Source organism: Ceratotherium simum, chromosome 34 (genome assembly GCF_057802395.1).
Source record: "Ceratotherium simum simum isolate JZ-2026a chromosome 34, ASM5780239v1, whole genome shotgun sequence".
Lineage (NCBI taxonomy): Eukaryota > Metazoa > Chordata > Mammalia > Perissodactyla > Rhinocerotidae > Ceratotherium > Ceratotherium simum.
This window is the reverse complement of record NC_141933.1, coordinates 30090969-30114839: the sequence shown is the minus strand read 5'-3', so window position 1 is coordinate 30114839 and position 23871 is coordinate 30090969. Positions and strand designations below refer to the sequence as shown.

Sequence of the window (23871 nt, the reverse complement as noted above, 5' to 3'; positions counted from 1 at the left end):
TGCCTTCCCAGAAGCCTTCCTGCCCTTTCTCCCCAGGCTGGGTAGATGCCCCTTGTCCCTGCTCCCATATCCTTTCTCTACCTTTGACTTGTAAACAAGCAGATACACCAAAGGGTGATAGGTATCGTCTTCCGGGTGACATTAGAAGCTTCAGGACAGCCAGGAAAGGCCTGCCTACATCATGTTCTCTGTGATCCCCGCACCAGACAGTGTCAGCTCCTGGCACATGGAAGATGCTCAGTACATGTTTGTTGAATGGACTAATGAAAGAGCAGTGACTATTCACAGGCACTGTGGGGGCACATCTTTGCCTGCTTCTCATGTCCCTCTCAGACTGCTGCCCCCTCAGAACTGGTTTTCTCTGACCAGGGAGCCAGACGAGATTGCTAAGCGGGAATAGGATTCCTGCCACCCATCTCACACACACACACAAACGCATGCACGCGTGCGCACACATGATCTCTCAGGAATGGGATTCCCCTCACCCATCTCACACACACACACACACGCGCGCACACACGATCTCTCAGGAGTGAGATTCCTCCCACCCATCACAGATACACATGCACACACACACACGATCTCTCAGGAATGGGATTCCTCCCACCCATCATACATGCACACACATACACGCAAACACGCGCACACACACGATCTCTCAGGAATGGGATTCCTCCCACCCATCATACACGCACAGACATACGCGTGCACACACAATCTTTCAGGAATGGGATTCCTCCCACCTATCTCACACACACACACACACACGATCTCTCAGGAATGGGTTTCCTTCCACCCATCTCACACACACACGCACACACACACAATCTCTCAGGAATGGGATTCCTCCCACCCATCTCCCTCTCTCTCTCTGTCTCTCTCTCTCTGTCTCACACGATCTCTCTCTCAGGACTTTGAAAGGGGTCATCTGACTGATTTTCTTCAACAGCCTGACCTCATATTCTCCCTTTCTGTTTCCTGCGACTCCAATTCCTCCTTGTTAGTGAATCATTCTCCTGAGGGTGCATATTCCTCCAGGCGCTCTCCTTTTTCTTTGGGTCCCAAGGGGTGTGACCTCTGGGAGAGCCCAGTCTTTTTCTCTCTTCCTAAGCCTTTGCGTAGACGGCTGTTATCATCAGCTCAGTTATTGTGTCCTGATATTTTGCTGGGATTTAAAGACCAGAGACGGGCTAATGAGGGGCTTTCGTGTTCAGGAATAGAGGGCACCTGGCAGCTTCAGTGGCTTCTGCGCTTAATTCCAGGCTTCCGGGGGCACTCACTGTGCTTGGCACAGCCCTGGGGGAGCGGCAGACAGCACTCAGCCTTCCCCAGCCCAGCCTTTGCCTACGCAGCCTTGGTGCCTGTGTGCAGAGGAGAAACCAAAACACGACAAGACGCTAGCTGTGGTCTTCCTGGTTAGTGTACATGGGTGCAAAGAACTAACTCTTGCTGTGGGTGAGCGCCCTGGCTTGTCTAGGCCTTAGTTCTCTCATCTGTAAAGTGACTTGACCACCTCCACGCCCCCTTACACCTGCAGATGTCTGTGATTTAAAATAGAATGTTCTCCTCCTCGTGCAATGCAGAGTGGTTTTCTGGCACGTGAGCTTACACATGTAGGAATGGATTTAGGTCTGTTTAGGCTTATGCAGAATGGTGGAGACCCTAAGTGAGCTTTTAGTGTAGGGGCTCTAGGGTCGGTCGATGGAACTTTTAACTAGGTACCTGGCACTATGCCCACACCTCACAATGCTGCACGAAGTAAGTCGTATTAGCATCCCCATTTTACAGATGAGGACTTGAGGCTTAGAGTAAGTAATTGGCTAAGGTGCTTGGGTGGCCCAGCCAGGGTTTGAAAGCAGACATTCTGCCTCTAGTGAGCAGATCGACCACTCGGCTGTGCTGCCCCCTGCAGGTCGGTGCGTGCCATGTGGATCTTACAGAGAGGTTCAGAGGGAGCTTCTGGCCTCCCTTGCAAAGGGAGTGCATTTTGAATGTCCTGCTCAACACTTTCCCATCCTGCAAGAAAGAATAGCATTTGAAGTGTCTGCAGTCATGCCTGACTTTGCTCCTCGGCCCTGGAGGGTGCCGCAGGGGCTTGAAGCATCAGCACCCGTACGGGGGTTCCTTTCAGCATACTTTGCCGTCTTTTGTAAAAATCAGCAGCGGGCAAGTTTCAGGCCACTCTGCACTAATTGTCTCGGGCAGGAGGGTGCCCTGGTACATCACCCCTCAGCCCCAAGACCTTCCATCTCTTCCAGTCCAGAACTTCTCAAACATTCTATGTATTGGAAAGGCAGGGGATCTTGGTAAAATACAGTTTCTGATTCAGCGGGTTTGGGGCAAGGCTGCTTGTCTGAGTTTCTAACAGACCCCCAGGGAGCTGCCTATGCTGCTGGTCTGGGGTCTGCATTTCGAACAGAGAGGGTCGAAGGCTGGCTGGTTTCCATGGTTTCCAGGCTGGCTGCATTAGAATGGCCCAGGGGCCTCAGGAAGCAGCTCCCCAGGACCTTTCTGGGAGATTCCCAGTCAACAGGTCTGGGATGGGACCCAGGAAGCGTCAGGTGTTCCCGGGACCACGCTGTGAGAAACGCTGCCCAGCTCAGTGGCCTTAAGCCTCTGATTGTTGGTGTCCCCGTGGATTGAGGCTGCCTTGGGAGAGCTTGGTTCCCAGGCCTAGGTTGGGGCCTGGAGCCCTCGTGTGTTATTTCCCCGGGTGAGTATGCCTGCACTCTGGTTTGGGAACTCACCCACTTATCCTTAGTCTCTCCCCTGGCCCCAGACTCTCCCTCCAGCCAGAGTCCTGCTGGGCCTGCTCTGTCCTTCTCCTCTGTGTGTCCAGCTTGTGCCTCCTCGGCCCTCTGCAGTCTGACTCGTGCATCCACCACAGTACTGAATTTGCTCTGGGGAGATTGCCAGGAAACCCCAATTGTCAGATCCAGCAGGTGTCGACCTCCAACCCACCTGACCTCCCAGCAGCGTGGACACCAGTGACCGCATCCTCCACTTCCCTCCTCTGCTCTCTGGGGTCCTGCCCCACATCTCCTGGCTGCCCTTCTCCCTCGCAGAGAGCTCCCTGGGTTTGCCTCCCTGGATCCTCGTTCACCCGGAGATGAATTCCTTCCTTCCCGTCTAATACATCCTCCCTCGGAGATCTCATCCACTCCCATAAAAGAGTGATGCCTAAATATTTATTTCCTGAATGATCTTCCTAACCATATCAGGTCATGTTACTACTCGCTGACTTAAAACGGGAGGCAGAGGACTCTGGAGCCAGCCGCCTGGGCTCAGAGCCTGGCCTTGCCACTTGCCAGCCAAGAAATCTTATGCAAGTCTTTGACTTTCCTTAGGCTGCAGCTTGCCCACCTGGAGAAGGGGATGAGGTGCCTCCTCTGCCCTGAGTTTGGTACACTGGGAGCTCTCAGTAGACGTCTGCCTTGAGGGTTTTTAGCCATTAGTAATAAGAAATACGAATAATAACAGCGGCCCTCCAGTGGCTCCCAGGTCTCCCGTGGAATCAAGTGGGACTCCGAAGTGCCTCACAGAGCCCTCTGGGCCCGCCCCGCCTGTCTCTTCGGCTGCAGCTCCTTCCCTCCTGCACGCCTCCCCAGCCACCCGGTCTCACACCCCTGTGCTTTTGCACGTGCTGTTTCTCTCTGTGCCTCTGTCCTGGCACAGCCTTTGAGCCTCCACGGAGCTCCCCCTGCCTCCCCCAGGAGCAAAGGGCCACGTCTTCCTTTGTGCTTCTGCTCGGTCTCGGGGGTTCTTCTGATGCGTGAGCCCTCTTATACCGACTTGACTTGCTTACCTGTCTGTGTCCACGTTAGACTGTGAGATCGTCGGTCATGTTTGCATCCCTGGCGTTGGGTATGGCTGACTCTAAGTGTGGAATGAATGAATGAACGAATGAGTGAGTGACAGTGGGAATCGAAAGCAGACCCGCTGGCATAGAGGGCAGGCACTCCGAACATCTGAGATTATCTTACCTTGTTACGGACAAGAACTGCGGAATTATCCCTGAGGCCTCTCTTCTGCTGACTGCCCCCTCTCCCTCATCTAGTCCATCAGCTCTCCCTCTAAAGCAGTGGATCTCAACCAGGGGTCATTTGGCAGCATCTGGAGACAGTTTTGGTAGTTACAACTGGGGGTGCTCCTGGCATCTTGTGGGTAGAGGCCAGGAGTGCTGTGGAATACCCTACAGTGCACAGGACAGCCCCCGCACCAAAGAATTCTCCAGCCCAGATGTCGTAGTGCCAGCCTTGAGACACCCTGGTCTAGAGGGTTCTGAGTCCGTTCACGGCCCTCCATCTTCCCCGCTCCCACACTAGCTCAAGACACTCTCGTCATCCCCCGGAATGGTCTTCGTGCTTTTGCCTCCATGCCCTCCTTACATTCTCCACTAGGCAGCCGGTGATCTCTTGAAATGGTAAATCAAATAAAGTCACTTCCCTGTAATGCTTCCCATCACACTTGGAATCAAACGCAAACTCTTTGCCAGTCTGAGAAGCCCTCCCTGACCTGGCTGCTGCTTCCTCCCCCTCATCGCCTCCTGCCCCCGGGCACTCTGCTCCCCCCCACCTCGCTGCCCTTCTTTTTGTTCCAAGTTCTTTCCCATCTTCAGTGTGTTCTTGAGATGTCCTCTCTGCCTGGGCTGCTCTCCCCTCTCATCCTTGCTTGGCTGTCTTCTTGTTGCTTAGATCTCACTGTAACGGGTTCTGCCCTGACATTCCTTTCCTGATGACCCAGACTAACCATACGCTCACTCACCATCACGTCTTCCATCTCCACGTGGCACTTAGCACTGATTTTGTGTGTTTGCTTGTTAGAGCTCCATGAAGACGAGACCTCCCCTGCCTGGCACAGGGCTTTCTCTAGCTCTGCTTAGGACAATGCCCGGCACATAGCAGTTATCAGTAAGCTGTGAGGGGAGGAGGGGTAATATTAATCAGTTTACACTTACATAGTGGAGCCTGAGAACTGCTCTGTGTGATTTACATTGAATCCCCACAGTAGCTCTGTGAGATTGGGTACCACGATCGTCTCCATTTTACAGGTGAGGAAACTGAGGCACCAGAGTTATGTAACTTGTCAAAGATCATGTAGCTAGGAAGTGGCAGAGCTGGGATTTGAGCGTAAGCAGTCTGATTCCAGAATCTTAATCAACTCTACCACACTGTTTGTTGAGGAAATGAGCGTGGAATATGAATGATGTGTCCACATGCCGTCTTCCTGAGCCCGCGTGTGGTAGGGAAGCCTTGGCAGGACTGGGATTTTCTCTAACCTGGGTTCAAATGTTGTGACTGTCTCACGTTTTGTGACTTACTCACTCACGTCTGGGTTATGAGGAGAGAGTACCAAAAGTCTCCTTTCTCGTAAATGGTTAACTTTTAGTGTTCTGGATAGTTCTGTCCACCCTTACTACTGATCATGTTTCCTTTGTTGTTTTGGCCACTAGGAAACTCATACTAAAATTTGAGCCCTGTTGCTAGTAATCGTATAATACTTTATGGAATGTAGTCTGTCTACTATCTTCTTTTCTTCTGCTTTCCTCCCATAACATCCCGTTTTCCTAATTTTTAACTGATTTCTTTTCCTAAGCTGACTCAAATAATTTATGAATTGAGAGGGAGCCCAAACAAACAAATATATATGGAAAGTCCCTGGCAGTTCCTTAATCTCTCTGACTCGCAGTGTTCTCTGTACAGTGTTGGTGATCATTCCTGCCTCATACTTTTGTGGTGGAGCATAAATTGAGGGAAGTCCTCGAAGCCCAGGGCAGGTAGCAAGCATTTCGTGTTAGTTTTTGTCTTCTTCCCTCATTTAGGGGAGTGTGAGAGAGTCTCGGGCTAGTCTCTGGCCCAGTGGAGGTGTGGGAAGGCATGGGGTGCGTTAATATGTCTTACCGAGGCACTCCCACCTGCCCCTAACTGGCGAGCTCCATTTCAGAGACCACAGCACAGCACATGACCGGCTGTGCTCTGGCCCTGTTTGTGTGGTTGTTTCCACTACAGTCAGTTGGTTTTGAGCAGCGGAGAGACATTAGGTCTAGTAGGTGGAAGAGGTTCTGCCACTGTGCAGTGGGCTTGTGCCTAAAGTCCAGCCTGACCAGCAGAAAGCGTTTACTAGAAAGAGAATGAGTCGGACTCACAGAAACTTTTTATTACCATGGCAACAGGGTATTTGGCCAGAGTATAACAGGAGTGAGGAATGTCCACTGTTATGTCTCATTTGCTCATGAGCTTGTAAAATGTCCAGATTATATACTAAGTGTTGCTGGAGAAAGCAGTCCTGTTTTAAGATGACTCAGTCACCCATTTCCTGGTACTGAGTCACTTTGGGGCTTTAACAAAAGACAATGGTTATAGTAATAAAAGCCCTTGGTCCCTGCTGGTACCAGCAGCTTCTCTTTTCATCCTTACAACCATGTGGTAAGGTCGGTGTCATCATCCCATTTGACAGATGAGGGAGGTAAGCCCAGGGCAGTTAGAGTAATGCCCATGTCACGGTTTTGGGAAGGAGTGGAACTAGATGTGGATTGTCTGATTCCTAACCCTTTGTTCTCTACCATTATTATAGGGTTATTACTTTCTTTAAATCAGAAGAGGCAAAAATTCAAGAGTCTTGACCTTTTCCTAGTATAGGGTTCTTCCACTTCAAAGCTGTTGACGTTTTGGACCCAGATAATTCTTTATATGAGGGGGTTCTCCTGTGCATTGTAGGATGTCGAGCAGCATCGCTGGTCTACCCGCTAAACCACAGTGGTCCTCACCCTCTCCCCAGAATCCCCACGTGTTGCCTGGGGAGCAGACCAGAAGAACCAGGGGGGCATTTTGTCAACTTAGGATCTTCCTGGAAAAGAGCAACTCTTCGATTTCTGATGTCACCAACCCTCCTAGACTTCAGGAGTTCTTAGAAAGTTTTGTTTCTTTATTTAGTTATGTTCAGAGAGTTGTGCAACTATTGCCACTATCTAATTTTAGAACATTTTCATCACCCCCAAAAGGAGCCTTCTGTTATTGATTTCTAATTTCATTCTCTTGTGATTAGAGAACATATGTTGTATGATTTTATTCCTTTTAAATGTATTGGGGTTTGTCTTATGGCCTGACATTTGGCATATGCTGGAGAATGTTCCGGGGCCCCGAGAAGAATGTGCAGTCTGTGTTGCGTGGACAGTTCTGTGGTGTCTCGTGGTTGGCTTGTGGTGCTGTTGGTGTCTCCTGTTCCTTGTTGATCTTCAGCCTGGCTAGTTATTCTGTCCATTACTGAAAGTGGGGTTTTCAAGTCTCCAACTCTTGTTCTTTAAATGTCTCTCTGTCCTCTCAGTTCTGTCAGTTTTGCTTCATTTATTTTGCGGTTCTGTTTTTAGTTGTCTTCCTGATGGTTTGACGATTTCTTTGTCTTTAGGAACATTTTTTGTCTTAAATTCTACTTTGTCGGATGTTAGTATAGTCACTCCAACTCTCTTGATTTTGGGTAGTTTTTTTTAAAGCCTTCTGGGTTATGCTAATATACAGTCAGGACTGAGTGTCACTGCTCTTGTAGGATAAGTTAGCAGCCGAGGGGTCGGTGTTGTGTCTTTAAAGTCAGCTCACAGCGACCAAGAGACAATACCCAGAGATTGTGCGATTCTTGTGACTGGTGTTGGAGGCGTCATAGAAACCTCCACATGCCTTGGTGAAAACCTTTCCTGGAGCAAGACTTGTGGTGGGTTAAATACTGTTTTCCTGAAGCAGCTGTTTTCAGGTTGCCTCATGACAGAGAGAAGGTTCTCTTGCTGAACCTGTCAGAGCGGCAGAGCCCCCCCCATGCTCTGCTGACGCTGGGCCCCGCCTGAGGTGTCCGAGGGAGAGTCGGTTCGCCACGCTGACTCCTCACGTCGCAGGCCCTCCCCTGGCGTCTCTGCAGGCTGTAGTGACGGTGCAGGAGACAGCAGCTGAGCTCCAGGTTCTTCCCTGCGTGTGGACTGTGCGGGGAGGGGCGGGTGGGAGGGCCTGGCAGGAACACGTGCAGGAAGCGAGTCAGAAGTGAGCTTCCTCCCCACAAGTCTGACGGTCAAGAGTATGCGCAGAAATGAGGGTGTCAGGAGAACGGTGTCAGCGTTTGCCCGGGCCCAGCGCGCGGGCGAGGGTGGGGCCTCTGGAAAGGAAATCTTCTTTTGGCCACGGTGACGCTCATTGCCCAGCAAGGTGGGCAGTGATCTAAGGTGGCTCTCCTTTGCTGGTTCGTCGCTGGGCACCGCCTCGCGGAGCTGGACGGCGCCTTGACCGCGGTGCTCTTTGTAAGGTGGGAGCTATTCTGTTCTGTCCGCGTCTGTTCCCGCATCTGTTCTTAATCCGGGACTCTCCTCTGCTGTCAGGAAGTTTCTCCTCCCAGCAGTGAAAAGCCTCCAGAGGCTGACTTATCTGACCCCCATTTATTTATTATCTTTTTAGAGCTTCTTTCCTCTCAAGATTCCCCTATAGAAGCATCAGTCGGGAATGTCTTGGTTTCCTGCCTATCGATTCTCTGGAATTTTCATTCTGGTCTTGTGCACACAAGCCACCTTCATACACATGTGCACGTGCACTAGAAACAGACGAAAGAAATAACCTGAAGAAAACCTTTGGGTTATGGGATAATTTCCTAATCCCAAACTTGCTGACTTGTTTTGCCTTTTTCCTGTTATTCTGAATAATACAGTTATTTTAAAGGCAAGGACAAACACTTTGAATTCTCATTGTTTATAGTGCCTTTTCCCTAAAAGCCCGGAGAATATTACAGACTTGGCGCTCCTCGGTTCCCCCAGGGCTTTCTGGGAGTGAGGAGGAGATGTCCTTGACGTCCACGGCCTCGTCATATCTTTGCGAGGCCATGAAAGTTTTCTTCGTACAAACAAAGCTGGCGCGTCCCTTTTCTTGATAGAGATGTCCCCGGGCCCCCAGGATAACTGTTCAGACTCCTGGCCTCGCCTCCTGCCGCACGCCCCGTGTTCCGGACGCCCCCCCTTCTCCCGGGTCTCCGTATACGCCATCCCCGTGTCGCAGCTCGGAGCTTCGTTTGCTCCTTTGTCGTTCCTTTTGCCTGGAACGGCCTCCTCCTCCTCCTCTTCACAGCCAGTGGAGATGGCACCGCCACGTGTGGCGTCCCCTCGGTGCCCAGGCTGAGCTGGTCACACTCTTCTCTGAGTTCCTTTTGTGCTCTGGCCAACCCCTTCTCCCCATATTTATTGAGCATCCGCTGCTGGGCAGAAACCGTTGGGAAATAATAGTAACAAGTCATAACAATAATAATCATAGCTAATACTGTGTAATAATACTATGTGATAGCATGTAACACTAGTTACTGCATAATACTATGTTTCATAGTGTAAGATCAAGTAAAAGTAGTTAATATGTGATATATATAACATTAGTTAATACAGTAATGACTATCACAGCTAATACTGTGTTCCAGAGAAAGTTGTAAGCAATTATTATATTGTCTCATTTAATCCCCACAGCAACCCAGTGAGGTAGGGACTGTTAATATCGCCATTTGCTGATGAGGAAATGGGGGCACCAAGAGGTGAAGTAACTTTCCGTCACTCATATGGCCAGTGAGCAGTCAAACCAGCATTTGTACCCAGGCAGGCTGACGTGTAACCCTGCCTTCTTAACTACTATAAAGCATTGTTGAAAGGCAGATGTTTATGCAGCTTACACAGCACTTACCATATCTCATTGCAATTACCTGTTCATTGTCCTTTATTTCCTTCCTCTTGGCTAGGTGTTCCTTAGCTAGGGGTTCTTGCTAACAGAAGTTATGTTTGAATGTTTGATTATCTTTGCAACCCCCACACTTGGTCCCACGTGGGGCATAAAGAGTCTGAGAATTCACATTAATGGAACGAGTAACTGACAGAGAAGGCCTTAGATAGTCTGCATGTTCCATTGGTTTCCACCTCCTTTTTCTCGAGACCATCCATACATGTGAAGAAGGGCAGTTGGTAGGCCCACGAGCCGTGTTAGGGAAGGAGGGTGGTATCAGATCCCTACGAGATAGCAGCATTATGCTATTTTCTCTATGTGCAAAATCTGGTATTATTTTCCAACAACTGATGAGGTCTGTGCTATCTTTATGCCCCTTTTACAGATGGAGACACTGAGGCCAAGGGAGGTTAAGTGACTTGTCTAAGGTCTCAGCTATTATGTGGCCGAACTGGGATAAAAACCCAGAGGCTTCTGTACCCTAAGCGCTCTGACCTCTTAGCCCCAAGGCTATAGACCTCTTATTCCAGCTATAGAAGAGGAGATGTTTAGAAAGAATTTTCTATCCGAGAATCTTCTGGCAAAGCTGTGTCAACTAGAGGCCTTCTTTCTGTGTTTAGATTCCAGTTAGCTTGTGGTCTTTTGCTCTCTCCCTTCCCCTGTGTGTATCTCTGAAACAGGCAGTATGGCATTTTAGGAAGAAATAAGACATTGCGATATCTGATCAATAAAACTTGGAGTCCACTCTAGGAGTCATGTGGAGTTGAACTGCTGGAACAAGCCAAGGGCTTTTTTGCTCAAGCAGTCGTGAATTTGCAAAGGCTCGAGTTCCAGGTGTGGATTTGGCTTGCTGGGCTGTTTGTCTGCTTTGGGACCACAATGAAAGACCTGTTTTTTTCCCTCCCACACTCTTAGAGAATCTTGGCATATTGCTTTTTAAAAGTCTGTTATTTTTATAAGACTCTTTTTGCTTTCTTGCTCCCAACCATGAAGTTGTTTTTGACTTCTAAAAGGAACCACAGTTTGACTTTTTACAAAATGAACCAGGGGACTGAGTATAGCAGCAGTTTCAGATCCATTAATTTTGCAAAGTTTTTAGCCAGTGATGGCTGCATATGGGCATTCACTTTGTGGAGGCGGGGGGGTGGTGGTGGTGCCTGTTGATTCAAATTATATGAATTTTATAATTTGATTTTTTTCTAATGTATACTTTAGTGTAGGACTTAGAATTCTCACGTCTTTAGTGTGAGCTGAATTGCAAGGAGCCCATAGCACATTTCTTGTGAGAAAGAGAGTTTTTAATTTTTTTAATTAAAAAAAAGATACGGCCGATTTTATTGGTATGAGAAGCAAGTTCATACTGACTCCCTTTCAGTTCTTCGATTACCAGGCTGTTCCTGCCCCTGGCCTTTGCACATGCAGTTTCCTCTTCTTGGAACAGCCTGCATTCCACAATCCCAGCAGCACTAAACTGTCCTCCATGGCGTAGTTATCTCCTGTGTACCTTCATTCTTTGCTGTTTGAGAGTGTGTGAATTAATATTAGTGGAATGAATAACCAATGAGTTAAGGCCCAGACTGTCTAAGCATTACGTTGTTTTCCACCTTAGCTATGTGTGCGGTGTCTGGGCTGAGACGGACTTTACTCTGAGAAGCCTTTTCTGACATCAGCCTCCTCCCCAGTTTGTGATTAGGTGTCCTGTAGCTCCCCCATCAGGGCACTCAAGGCACTGCATGCAGAGGCTCATTTACCTGTCTGTGTCCCCCCATCAGTTAGGGAGCATTGTTGAAGCGCCATGCAGCTGACCCACTGCCTGACGGATGGTAGGATGCTCAGGAATGTCTTGTTATTTGCCTAAAGGGGACAGTAAAAATTTTTTGACCTCTTTAACCCTATTTTGTATTGTGCACAGGTAAAATGCAAATCCTTAGGAAGCGCATAGCACTGGTTAAGAGTTTTAAAGTTCCAAAAGGGCCTTTTTGCTAGGACAGCAACTGTTTGAATATGAGCCCACAGCTTTTTGTGTAAAGCAGAGTTATTTTGTATCTTGCCCATGAACAAGGAAGAGGAGAGAACCTCTTGAAATGGGGAAAGATCATGAAGAGGCCTTTGGTTTCCTTGTGGGTCTTATTCTCATGGTAACTACACTCTCTGGGATGTGAGTGTAGACTTGACTCGAGGGAGTGATGGTTAGAGTAGCTCCCATGCTGGCCCTGTAGCCAGAATTTTTGGAGTGGCCGTTGGTCTGGGCAGTGGCAACACCAGCAAGAAAGGAGTGATGAGGTCATTTGCTCTGTGGGTATAAGACATGGGTAGAATCTGTCCGAGAAGGGTATTCACACTTTAGAATTCGCTGTGTGCTTGATAAAAGTGCAGATTCCCCTAGAGGAGAGGCCCAGGAATCTGCATTTGCACAAGCATCCCTGGGGATTCTGCTGAATCGTGAAACACTGCCCTACAAGATGGGAAATTCTGCAGAAATATTGGCAAGTGGGACAGTCCTTGGAACGAGAACCTGTCCTCTGTCAGGGCCCTTGGGCAGAGGGGAAAGTGCAGCCTGGGAAAGTCAGCTCAAGGAGCATCTCCAGGAAGGAGGAGACCTTGCATTGGCTTGTGATTAGTGTAACTCAGGGAGACCAATTCCAGCAAAGATTGATGCCTGGCACCTGGTGCAAATTTAAAAAGATAAAAGAAAAGTCATGGTTTCCTTGATGGGATAGGCACGTCCCCTACTCTGCAAAGTAATGAAATATACAGATGTGAAAACTAAGGGAGACAGAGATAGATGGAGAATAACAGAGCACCTGCAGCAGTGAATGACCAACTTAACGTAAACACAGAGGACCCGGGGGTGTTCTCTTAGCCTGTGCGCCTCCAGGAGTATCATTGCCGGCAGAGGAAACTCAGGCTGTCGCAGATACTGTCTTTCTGTAGCCATCTGTGGCCGGAAGATAGTACCAGTTCCTCAGGGAGGAGGCAGTTGATGATCAAAAGGATGCCAGAAAGTGAAATATGCATATCCTTTGACCTAGCGGTTATGCCTTTAAAGAGATATTGTACAAATGGGGAAAATTATGTATGCATCTGGATGTGCATTGTTTATTGAAAACACCTCAAATATCCATCAGTGATTGGACTTATGGGTACACAGATGCAGTAAAATTACCCATAGCCGTTAAAAGCGGTGGTGGACCTGTAGTTACTGACATGAAAAGATGTCACGATATATTAAGTGACAAAAGTAGGTTTCAGAATAGCATAGTATTCTATGGGTGCATTTAAGCAAAACTGTATACTCAGATTTCTGTTTATTAATTCAGTCAGTAATTACTGAGTAACCTACGTGCCAGGCTCTTTTCTGGACATTGGAGGTTCAGCAGCAAACGAGACAATGGTCCTTTGCTACTCGGAAGTGAAGGGCTTGGAACCAGCAGCATTGACATCGCCTGGGAGTGTGTTAGGAATGCAGAATCCCGGGCTGCACTGCAGACCCACTGTGTTTTAACGAGGTCCTAGGGCTGTCCATTTACACCCTCTAGTTTGTGAGACCGGGCTTCAGGAGCATGTTTACCAAAATGGCCACAGCAGACTTCCCTGGGTGGTGGCAATTTGGGGTAATTTTTACATTTCCCTTTGTACATTTCTCTGTCATTTGAATTTTTCACACTGAGCTGTGTCTTGAGTTTACAAAGCGAGGATGGTAATTTTGCAGAAGAGCTTAAGGCACCCGCTTCTAGTTCTTCAGGCTGTCTTAGGCACATGCTAGCATGATTCGGGGGCAGGAATCAGAGGTGAGCAGAGGGTGGAGGTGGCCGCTCATTTGGCAAACCACGGAGGTCTGGAAGAGAACCTCGAATACCCACAGCTGTGGCTGTAGCTGTCGCAGCCTGAGAGGTACTTCTGGTCTGATGAGCTGACTTCATGACTGTTCTGGCTGAACGGAGAGGGCCTGGCATCGCACCCCCCGTCCAACTTTTTTCTGTGATTGCTTTGTGGGGAGGGTCTGGGCCAGCAACGGAAGAGAGCAGGCCCACGCAGGACCAGTGGGAGGCCCTGAGCCCTTCCTGGGCAGAGTGGGAGCCACAGACATGATGCCTAGTGAAGAGCATTTCTATCCAAGGCTTGGAAAGTTCTGGCCATGTGGAAGAGGGGTGCTCAGTCTCATAACCTGTTTTCTTGGGGTCTCTCTTGAACCCAATCCCTCATGTGGGGTTTGGCAAGGTGTGACCCCATAGCAGCCTGCCTAAGCATAGCGTAGTTCAGTGAGGCTAGACTCAGGGACGTGAGAACTGGATTCTAGACCAGTCTATCCTAAATGGCTGTGTGACTTTGGGCACGTCAGATTGCCTCCTGGGGCCTCAGTTTTCTCACCTGTGAAGTGTGAGCGTAAGTTATCGCGTGAAGCTCTCTGGGCTACGTGCTGTGCTCCAGATGTCACGCATACAGAGCTCAGGTCTTTGTTCTGAGGGTGTCACAACCTGGTGACATTGGGACGTCTCCTGGTTCCCCTCTAGTTCTGACATGATCCCCAAATAGTGGTCCGAGGACGGTGTCCTTCCTGATTTGGGATGCTAAAGCAGCTTTCGTTTAGGGCGATCGTGAGGAGAGGTCCTTGCACGCTTGTTTGTTTATGTCCTTGTTGGTGAAGTAGAGTTGGCAACCATGTTAGTCCTTCCTCCACTCCCATCTAGTTTTTAAACATTTTTGATTTTACTGATCTGTGAAATCTAGAACTATGACAACCGGGCTCTAAGGTGGGGAGGACTCAGATCAGGAAATAAACTAGCCTCTAGGAGAGCTGCATGCTGTCTTGCTGCTGGTCAGAGCTGCCGCTTTGAAAAGTTCGTGGAGCAGGTCCTTGGAAAGTGGTGCCTTCCAGTGTTCAGTGGAACGGAGCCGCCCCGTGCACCGTTGCCCGGGCGATTTTAGACACAGGCTGTCTTCCGCCTTCTGCTGGAGCCTGCTGAGTTTCATGCTGAAATCTCCCCTTTGTGGAAATGGGGGTGAGGGGGGCACAATCAAGACTTTGTCCAGAACCCCCCTGAGCCCCACGGTGGGTCGTGCGGGCGGGGAGCAGCCGACAGCTGCTGTCAGCAGCTGGCTTCCCTCTGAGCCTCTGCCGGGCGCTCGGCTGGCCGCCTGTGATCCACCGCGGCGGTTCCTTCGCGGGCGTCTGATGGTGCAGATGTCAGTCATCACGGGACAGGCTCCTCTGACCGAGACGGCAGCCCGGCACGGAGCATCGCTGACGAGGCCTGGAGTCTCATGAGCGGTTCCTGAAGAGGGGGCAGGGGCAGGGCCCGAGAGCTGGTTAATCCAACGGTAGCTAATTCATTTACAGTTATTCATATTCTCACTGTCTCTTTCTTTGTTCCATAAAGCCTAGTCCTTTGGAGTGGATGGGGCCTTAGAAATATCTGAGGAGGCAGTAGAGCAGATGAGTGAAGAGCAGGGTTTGAGCCTTGGCTGTTTATTAGCGGTGTCCAGCTCCTCCTCTTCTGGACCTCAGCTTTCTTATCTCCAAAATGGGTTTTGGTGAGGAGTAAATGAGATGCTATCTGTAAATGTAGAACACAATACTTAGTGCATACTAAGCATTTGGTAAACGCTAGCTATTATCACCCAGTCCCACTCTCTCCTTTTATAGGCTCATTTGTATATCGGGCACATGTTTATTAGACACTTGCTGTAGGCAATGGACAGTGCAGCTCCTTCAGAGGTGGTGAAGGAAAGTATTCAAACTAGTGTATGTTTATCAGACAGCACAACACAACTGGTGACGTCATTCCCGTGAAGGAGAAGAAGGAAAAGCAGAGGAAGGGCTCCAGTGGCTGAGGGTGGGAGTCGGCGTTTCTGCGGTCTGCAGGGCAGTGGTTAGAGAGACCTGAATAAAGTGGAGGCCGGGCCATGCCGACCCCTGGCCGAGGGCATTCCAGGCAGAGAGAAGAGCAAGGTGCAAAGGCCCTGGGGTGGGACTGTGCCTGACGGGCTCCAGGAGGAGCTGCAGGCCAGCGTGGCCAGAGCACAGAGAGGGAGTAGGCATGAAATTGGAGAGGCATCCGGGGCTGCACGGGGCTGTGATGGGGCTTTAGGCTTTTCCGAGGCGATGGGAGGGCAATGACGTTCTGAAGGGGGGAGTGACATGTTGAGGTTTGCAAAGAAATGCTTTCAACTTAGATGTCAAAGCCTGTGGGCAGCCTTCTTCCCTGATCCCTGAAAGGATGACCAGAGCAAGGCTGGCTGGTCCCCTCCTGTGTGCATCCATCTCTGGGTCTTGCCTGTAATAGTTATTACCGTGCTATTTGCTTAATGGTGACTTTGTATTTCCCACATCCCCTCCACGTTTTATTAATTGGAATTCTTCTGTAAGGAAGAACTTTCCCTTGTCCCCCATTTATTTATTTAAAAATTTACGGTATCAGTATGGACTCACCGGTGTTTATTTTCTTCTCTGGGTTATGATCCAATACTATTATTTATTTTCTTGCTCAGATTGTTCCTGCTTTGGCCATCGGAGCCCCCTCTGGTTGACTCTGTGTCCTTTTGACGTGCCTCCATCATATTTTGAGCACTTCTTTACTTTTTGGCAACACAGGACACTCCAGGTTCATCTTGTGTTTTCCCCCTGGAATCAACCACTTCTCCAAGGAGCCCTGGTTCTCTTTATGGGATAATGGTTTTTAGAAACCAAGATCTGGGTGCTGGGTGTGCTCATTGCTATTGAGGTGTATTGTTTCTGGTCTTTCTTAGCAGATGGGGCTAGAGCTTATGTGTATGTACACTAATCCATGCACACACACAGATCATTTTTCTTTCTTTCTTCCTTCCTTCCTTCCTCCCTCCCTCCCTTTCTTTTCTTTCTTTCTTTCTTTCTTTTCTTTCATCCATCTATCTATCTGTCATCTATCTGTCTTTACAAACCCTGAGTTCATACTGATGTCTTCAATCCAGTCCAGAGCCTCAGGGTTCATTTTAGCCCTCCCACTCCTTATTTGTAACTTCTTCCTCTGATAGTGAGAAACCTCGCTCTTGGTATCTGCAATATATTGACTTATTTGTTCAACCCTCCTACACATAAAAGGTAGTTTCAGAATTGCTGATCCGTACCCCTGTGACAAACAAATACAACTAGCGTGCAGTATTTGTGTACAACTCTTTTTTTCTTTAGCCGTATAAATCAGTCAGGGAATGGTTTCCTGAGTTACTTATGCTAGCTCTTTTCTTCCTCACTCCCTTCACTGTGGTGGTGTTATTCATCTGTAATGCAGTTATGTTCCTTTGTTGCTGTTTGTCTTCCATTGAGTCCCCCGCCACTGGTGTGGTTGATCTTAATTGTTATGTGAAATATTGTCATGGTTCTAAGAGCCAGAGCTATGCAGGTAGACTCAGAGACATGTGCACCCTTCTCATCTCTCCTTCCAGTCCCGTTACCCCATTCTTTCCACCCCTTTCCCACCCACCCACTGTTGGTAACCAGTTTCTGGGTTATCCTTCCTGTATTTCTTCTGCACAGATGAGCCAGTACTTGTTTATTTTCTTATATCCCCTTCGTTTGCTATACGAGGGTTAAAGTGCTGTACATACTCTTTTGCACTTTGCTTTTTTCATTTAACAGTTTATCCCGGAGATCACTTCATATCAGTTCACAGAGATCTTCCAAAATGAGCTTTTTAAACTTTCGTAATCAGAAAAAAATTTTTAGCAGCCCAAGGATCCGTTTTATAATTCTGTAAGCCTAGTGGTGATGATGATGATGATGATAAATAGTGTAAGCGTTACCATTGGTTGAGCATCTACTGTATGCCGTGCTCTGTGCTGAGCATTTGGTGTAGATTGACTGAACCCTTCCTAGAGCCCAAGAGGATGGTGTTGCCTCCGGTTTATTGATGAGGAAGCTGAGGCCCAGTGATATCGGGAAACTTGTCCAAGGTCATAAAAAATAGAGCCGCACTTTGAACCCAGGACGCTCTCTCTGGTTTGTGCTTGTGAAGAGCACACTCGCACCATTACAGCAGTTCCAGGTGGAAACGAAGCTATATGGGGTTTTAAAACTTAGGTGTGTCCCAGGCCTTCAACCCTGTTGATTGTGCATCAGCTGTTGCCAAAGTTACCGTGTTACTGATGGCAGGAATGTGAAGGTAATTTACTGCCTGTTTGTTCCGAAGAAATGGCCCTTCTTCTTGAGGACCATGGGTCCTGCCTCTAAGACATGAGGCAAGAGAGATGCTAGTGGGGGCTGCAGCCTGGGATGCAGCAGTAGATCTAATCTTCTCCCCGTAATCGCAGGCTGGAGCAGCCGGCACCATTGACAGGAAAGCACATTACCCCACAGGGCTGTTTGGTTAGCAGGACACTCTATCAAGCCCGGGTGACAGCAGTTTCTGTTAAAACTGTTTGTACAGCAGGAGTGGAAGAAGAATTTCTTTGAGCAGGAGTCTGGCTTCTGTTTCAAGAAGTGGCAGCCTTTGACAGAGACGCAATGCAGTTGAGTTGGTTGAGAGTGTGGCTTCGGAGTCTGGGTGCCGGGCAGGCTTCACCTCAGTACCAGGTTTTCCAGCTGTGTGACCTTGGGCAAGTCGCTTCACCTCTCAGCACATCTCTGAAATGGGGATAAGAACCCCACCCCTCTTTGGGGCCCCCAAGACCACCCCCAGGTTTGAGGATTTGCTGGAGGATGCATAGAGCTCAGCATAAGTCATACTCACGGCTAAGGCTGATTACAGCGAAAGGATATGAAGAAAAACCAACGGAGGGAAAAGGTGATGGAGTGAAGTCCAGAGGAAACCAGGCTCCAACTTCCAGGAGCCCTCTCCCTGGAGCCCCACAGGGTGCACTTAATCCCCCTGCAACAAGTTGTGACAGCACAGGTGAAATGCTGTCTACTAGGAAAGCTGGTTAGAGACTCAGCGCTCAGCATCTTTACTGGGGCTGGTCACGCAGGTCCCCTCTGCCTAGCATGTACCAAAATCCCAAATCTTGGAAGAAAAGCAGGTGTTGAGCATCAACTGTGCTGTTTGCATAAACGCTTTAGGCACAGTGAGCCATTCTTATGAGACAGTGGTGCGAACCCTCCCGAAATCCATGTTCCAGCCAAGCAAGGGCCAACCTTAGAAGGACAGCAGTGTCAGGCCTGTTGTGTTACTTCTTCTCTGCACAGCATCCCATGGGGTGGTTGCTGCGTGGATTAAGTGAAGTGATCCATGGAAAGCCCTGGTCGCGCTGTCGAGTATAGTAAGCACTCACTAAAAGTAGATGATTATTTTGACCGTCAGGGAATGAATTCTGGATGGTTCTTCAGCACCGTAAGAGCAAGCTCTATCCATCATCCATCTCCTCACCCATTCATTCCTTTGTTCGGCGCATTTTGATTGAGCCCCGCAGGTGCAGGGGCTGTGTGTGGCCTCTTCGGGACGTTTGCAGCAGCGATTAGCCACTCCTTTCCTAGAGGACAGTGCATGTGGGCTTCCAGTCCAGCTGGGTGTTGGAGGTGGGCGGTGGTGGTAAGAAGCCTTTGGGGACTTGTAAATATGAAAGGACCCTTTTGCACACTCAGGGTCACTGGGACGGATATGCAGTGGTCGGAACACTTAACCACCTGACGTCCTGTCTTGTTTTCTCCTGCAGCCAAGGCTAAGTCGAAATGCGGCCCGACGTTCTTCCCCTGTGCCAGCGGTGTCCACTGCATCATCGGCCGCTTCCGGTGTAACGGGTTTGAGGATTGTCCGGACGGGAGCGACGAGGAGAACTGCAGTGAGTGTTCTGCGTGCATTCCGCCGCCCGCCTCCTCCACGCTGGCCTCCCTCGTCTGTGTGCTTCTTACCCACCCATGGGCTCAGGTGTTGTCTCTCGGCCCCCAGATTCTCTTCTTGCCTGCTTCTTTCTTATGTAAATGCTCAACTACCACGCATGGGGACTCTCCTCAGTGCACAGGGCCTCGGGCCGCCTCTGTTTTCAGTTCTGGCAGTAGCTCTGTAAGTGCAGACGTATTATCCCCATTAGGAGAAAAGGAATCTGAAGTGTAGAGAGAGGTGAACTCACGCAGCCTCGCACAGCTCAGAAGTAGCAGAGCCAATTCTAGGCTCGTGCAGCCCCTCATCTGATGGACTGTCTCACTCAACACCCTATGTTTACATGCTTCCTTTCCTTCCTACCCTAAAATCTTTCAAAAAAGATGTTTATATATTAATTATATACATACTATAAGAAAATATTTTTGAAAAAACATCCGAACAGTGTAGAAAGCTAAAGTTTTTCTTGACTTGTGACTCCCCAATTCCTTTTACCTGCTGTATACTATTCCATAGTATCAGTACACAGACAGGTACACATGCCCTCTTGTTCTCTGCCCCACCTTGACCTCTTAGCAGTCTTGATGCTGAGCTTCACTATTGCTTGGTCTGGACACGGGCAGTCCCTTCCTTGTCAGCATCTCTGTGTCCAAAATCACTGCACACACAGCAGCTTCAGGGACCTGCGAGCGTCTCTTCTCTGCCTTCTGTATTGTTCCAGCTCTCCCAGTGTGTCGCCTTGTGCCTGCCGCTGGTCACTCTGGTCACTGCTCACCGTTTTTTCTTCTTTCCTCTCCCCTTAGATGTTTAGACTGCTGAGCCCTTGGAACTAGAGTCGGCTCTGGACAAATTTCCACATTTATTCTCTGTGCTTACATACTTTCATAACATTTTTTCTTTCTGTTTATTGTAAAGAACTTGCAAAACATGGAAAAGTGTAAAGAGGAAAACAAAACAGCCCAGAACGAAACACTGTTAACATTTGGGCTGTTTTGTACCAGTCCTTTCTCTCTCTCTCTCTTCATATATATATATGTCTTCTCTAGTGTGCTCAATTGAGATGTCCACTTTATTGTGACCGTTTTCTCATGTTATTAATTTTTTCTTCAAAACATAAGTTTTAGTGACATCACTGACTATTTTGATAAATTGATTTTCCCTTACCCTGTTGGTTCTGAGTCCCTGAAGAGGAGGGTGACTGTTTCCTGTGTTTTTTATGTCTTCCCAGGGAACAGTCATTGCTCTGCCCTCCCAGCAGGGACACGGGGAGTTTATAACTCTCCCCCGTGCCTCCTCCTCTTGCCTTATTTCATCTTCTGGGTCTCGAGTGGCAGAAATACAGCATAGCTGCTAGATTGTTCAAAGGTTAACAGAGTGACTGAAGCCCACCTGGGCAGGGAGGATGCCTGTCACTAACCGGGGAGGGGCCTGACTGAGCAGAGTGACTCTGGAGCTGGAGAGTCTGGCCTGAGCTTTGTGTCCCGTCCTAATTAAGCAGGAGTTGGCGTACTGCGTGATCTCCTGCATGGCCGTTTCCTTGTCGTGAGAATGGGGCTGCTGAGAGCCTGCTTCCTGGGATTCTTGTGGGAATTAGATGAGATAATATCTGAAAAGTGCCTAGTGTAGTGGCTGGCACAGAGTAATTGATTTTAAAAATATATAGTGACTTAAAGCAAAAAAGTGAGTGATTGAGGGGAAGACCATATTTACTAGGATTTCACCTTTGGCTTAGGATGTCCAAGGACGTACTTGTTTTATATTTCATTTAGTCTTTTGGTAAGTGTGTCTCAGCTTGATCTCAGCTTCCTGCTGTCCATGAGGACTTTGTCATCTGAGGGGGTAATTTTATATATATATTCATACATACGTACATACTAGAGAATAATCCAGTGGCAATAAAAAGCAAGTGTGACGCAGTGTAGCATGTACTTTCTAAATGATTGTGTCGTCCTCTGCACTCCTTGCCATAATTAAAGACGCCGTATGATTTAAATGTTTGGACGTTGGTGTTTAATTGTCTAAGTGAGTAAATTATATCCCTTCCAAATTAGGTCACTGGGGATTAAGCCAGCATTTTCCTCTGGCATATCTACCACTTAAAAATAGTGGTTCTAACTCACTATTTTGGAAACTGCTAAATAAAAAGAAAGAATCAAGCATTTATACTTCCCTTACTTCTGAGTGATTAAGTAGCTGACTTAGGAAAGTTCTTTTTTATTGAAGACTACCCACTGTTAACAGCAGAGTGAGAGAAGGAGAGTATCTGTTTTTAACCCCTAATGGAGAAATGGGTCATCAATGGCTGCTAAAACCATTAGATGTAAAACTGATGGGAGCTTGATGATGAATGGATCAGGCTGAAAACTCCAAAACCAGCAGTCAATCTTTTCACCGACAGCTTTGAATCTGTGTTGTCCATTGCAGGTGGAATGTGGAAACCCTGTCACTCTATAGATTTCTTCATGTGATAGTTGTCTTAGGTAGTAACCTCCATACATTGAAAACCCCAGAGGCAGTGTTTTAATTTTTGCTTTAAATTTTCAAATATATTTTAAAGAACTCCAGAGGAGAAGAATAGTCTATTATATTTACCCTGATATTTACTATTTTGGTTGCTTTTCCTTCCTTCCTGATCTTCCAAGTCTCCTCCGGGGATCATTTCCCTTCTGTCTGAAGAACTTCCTTTGGCAGTTCTTTTAAAGCAGGTCTGCTGGCAATAGATTCTTTTAGTTTTCCTTCATCTAGAAGGTCTTTATTTCACCTTTGTTCCTGAAGGATATTGTTACTGCATATGGAATTCTCGGTTGACAGTTCTTTTCTTTAAGCACTTTAAAAATTATTGTGCCACTTCCTCTGGCTTTTGTGGTTTCCGATGAGAAATTTGCAGTCATTCAAGTTGTTTCCCCATAGAGAATGCATCGTTTTTCTCTGGCTGCTTTGAAGATTTTTTTTTTTTGTCTTTAGTTCAGCAGTTAGATTATAGTGTGTCTGGGTGTGTGGATTTCTTTGACTTTATCCTGTGTGGGGTTCTCTTTGAATCTGTGGGTTTTTGTCTTTTGCCATACTTAGTACCTTTTCAGCTATTATTTCTTCAAATATTTAAGTACTGCATTCTTTCTCCTTTTTTTATGAGATTCTGATAACTTCAGATCATCTGTCATTGCCCCACAGGTCCCTAAGGCTCTGTTCATTTTTTAATCAGTCTTTTTTCTTTTTAAATTGTTAGATTAGATAATTTCTATTAATCTTTTGTCAAGTTTACTTCTTCCTCTGTCATCTCCAATTTGCTTTCGTGCCCATACGGTGCAGTTATTTTTTATTTCAGTTACTATATTTTTCAGTTCTAAAATTTCCTTTTGGTTCTTCTTTATATCTTCTGTTTTTTAGCTGAGACCTTCTAGTTTCCATTTGTTTCAGGAGTGTTTGTGCTTGCTTGTTAGAGTGTTTGTGTAACAGCTGCTTCAAAGTCTTCGTCACATAATTCTGGCGTCTGTCTTATCTTGGCCTTGGTGTCTGTTGATTATCTCTTCCCATGAGAATTGAGATTTTTCCTGATTTTTCATATCGCAAGTGATTTTCGATTATGTTCTGGATATTTTGATTATTACACGTGACACTCTGGGTTGTCTTTAAATCCTACATAGAATGCTTATATTTTTGGTTTAGTAGGCAAGTGACCCTGTTGGGTCAGGCCACAAGCTCCTACCAGCCCTCTGTGGGCTGCAATTGCAATAGGTTTTGAACTGTTTTTGTGGTGCTGTTTACATCTGTCCTGCATATGCCCTTCCCAGGGGTCAGTCTGGGACCTGGACAGAGGCCTCTGAGTTCAGTTCTCGGCATCTTTGGTGTGCTGATCAGGACCAGATCCATGCACGTGCAGCTTGGGATCAGCAGGAGTTCATAAATAACGTTATGGAGTTACTTTCCCAAGTCCCTCCTTCTTCACGATCTCTCTCTGATACTTTCTAGTTTCCTGGGACTCTGAGAGGGGGGAAAAAGTAAACTTAACTGCCATTTCAGTGATGGTTCAAATTTCAGTCTTCTTTCCCAGTTGGCCCGCTTGTTTACTTTTCAGAATCTAAAAACTCCTGCTATGTGTATTCTGTCCAGGTATTTTTTAGCTGCATTCAGTGGGAGGGCCACGATAGGGTATGATTACTGCATCCAACCTGAAATTGGAACCTCTCACAAGTCAGTTTTAGCATCACAAGAAAAGAGACAACCAGGTGTTATTTGCCTTCTTGTATGACCCAACAGGAGCACACATCACTGCTATGAGATATTTCTGCTCAAAACATCCAACCTGAATCTGACTGAGCCTCTAAATCTGTCTTAGTCAGTTTGAGCTGTTATAACAG

General features: G+C 47.7%; 1 protein-coding gene across 3 annotated transcripts in view; it reads left to right on the top strand.

Moving 5' to 3' along the window:
- Positions 1–23871, top strand: part of LDLRAD3 (low density lipoprotein receptor class A domain containing 3) — a 235519-nt gene that overhangs the window by 91634 nt on the left and 120014 nt on the right. For all 3 annotated transcript variants that reach the window (XM_087423127.1, XM_087423126.1, XM_087423128.1), the window contains exon 3: positions 19350–19475. In XM_087423127.1, coding sequence (XP_087279253.1) covers positions 19350–19475 — 126 coding nt within the window. The remainder of the gene's footprint in view (positions 1–19349; positions 19476–23871) is intronic.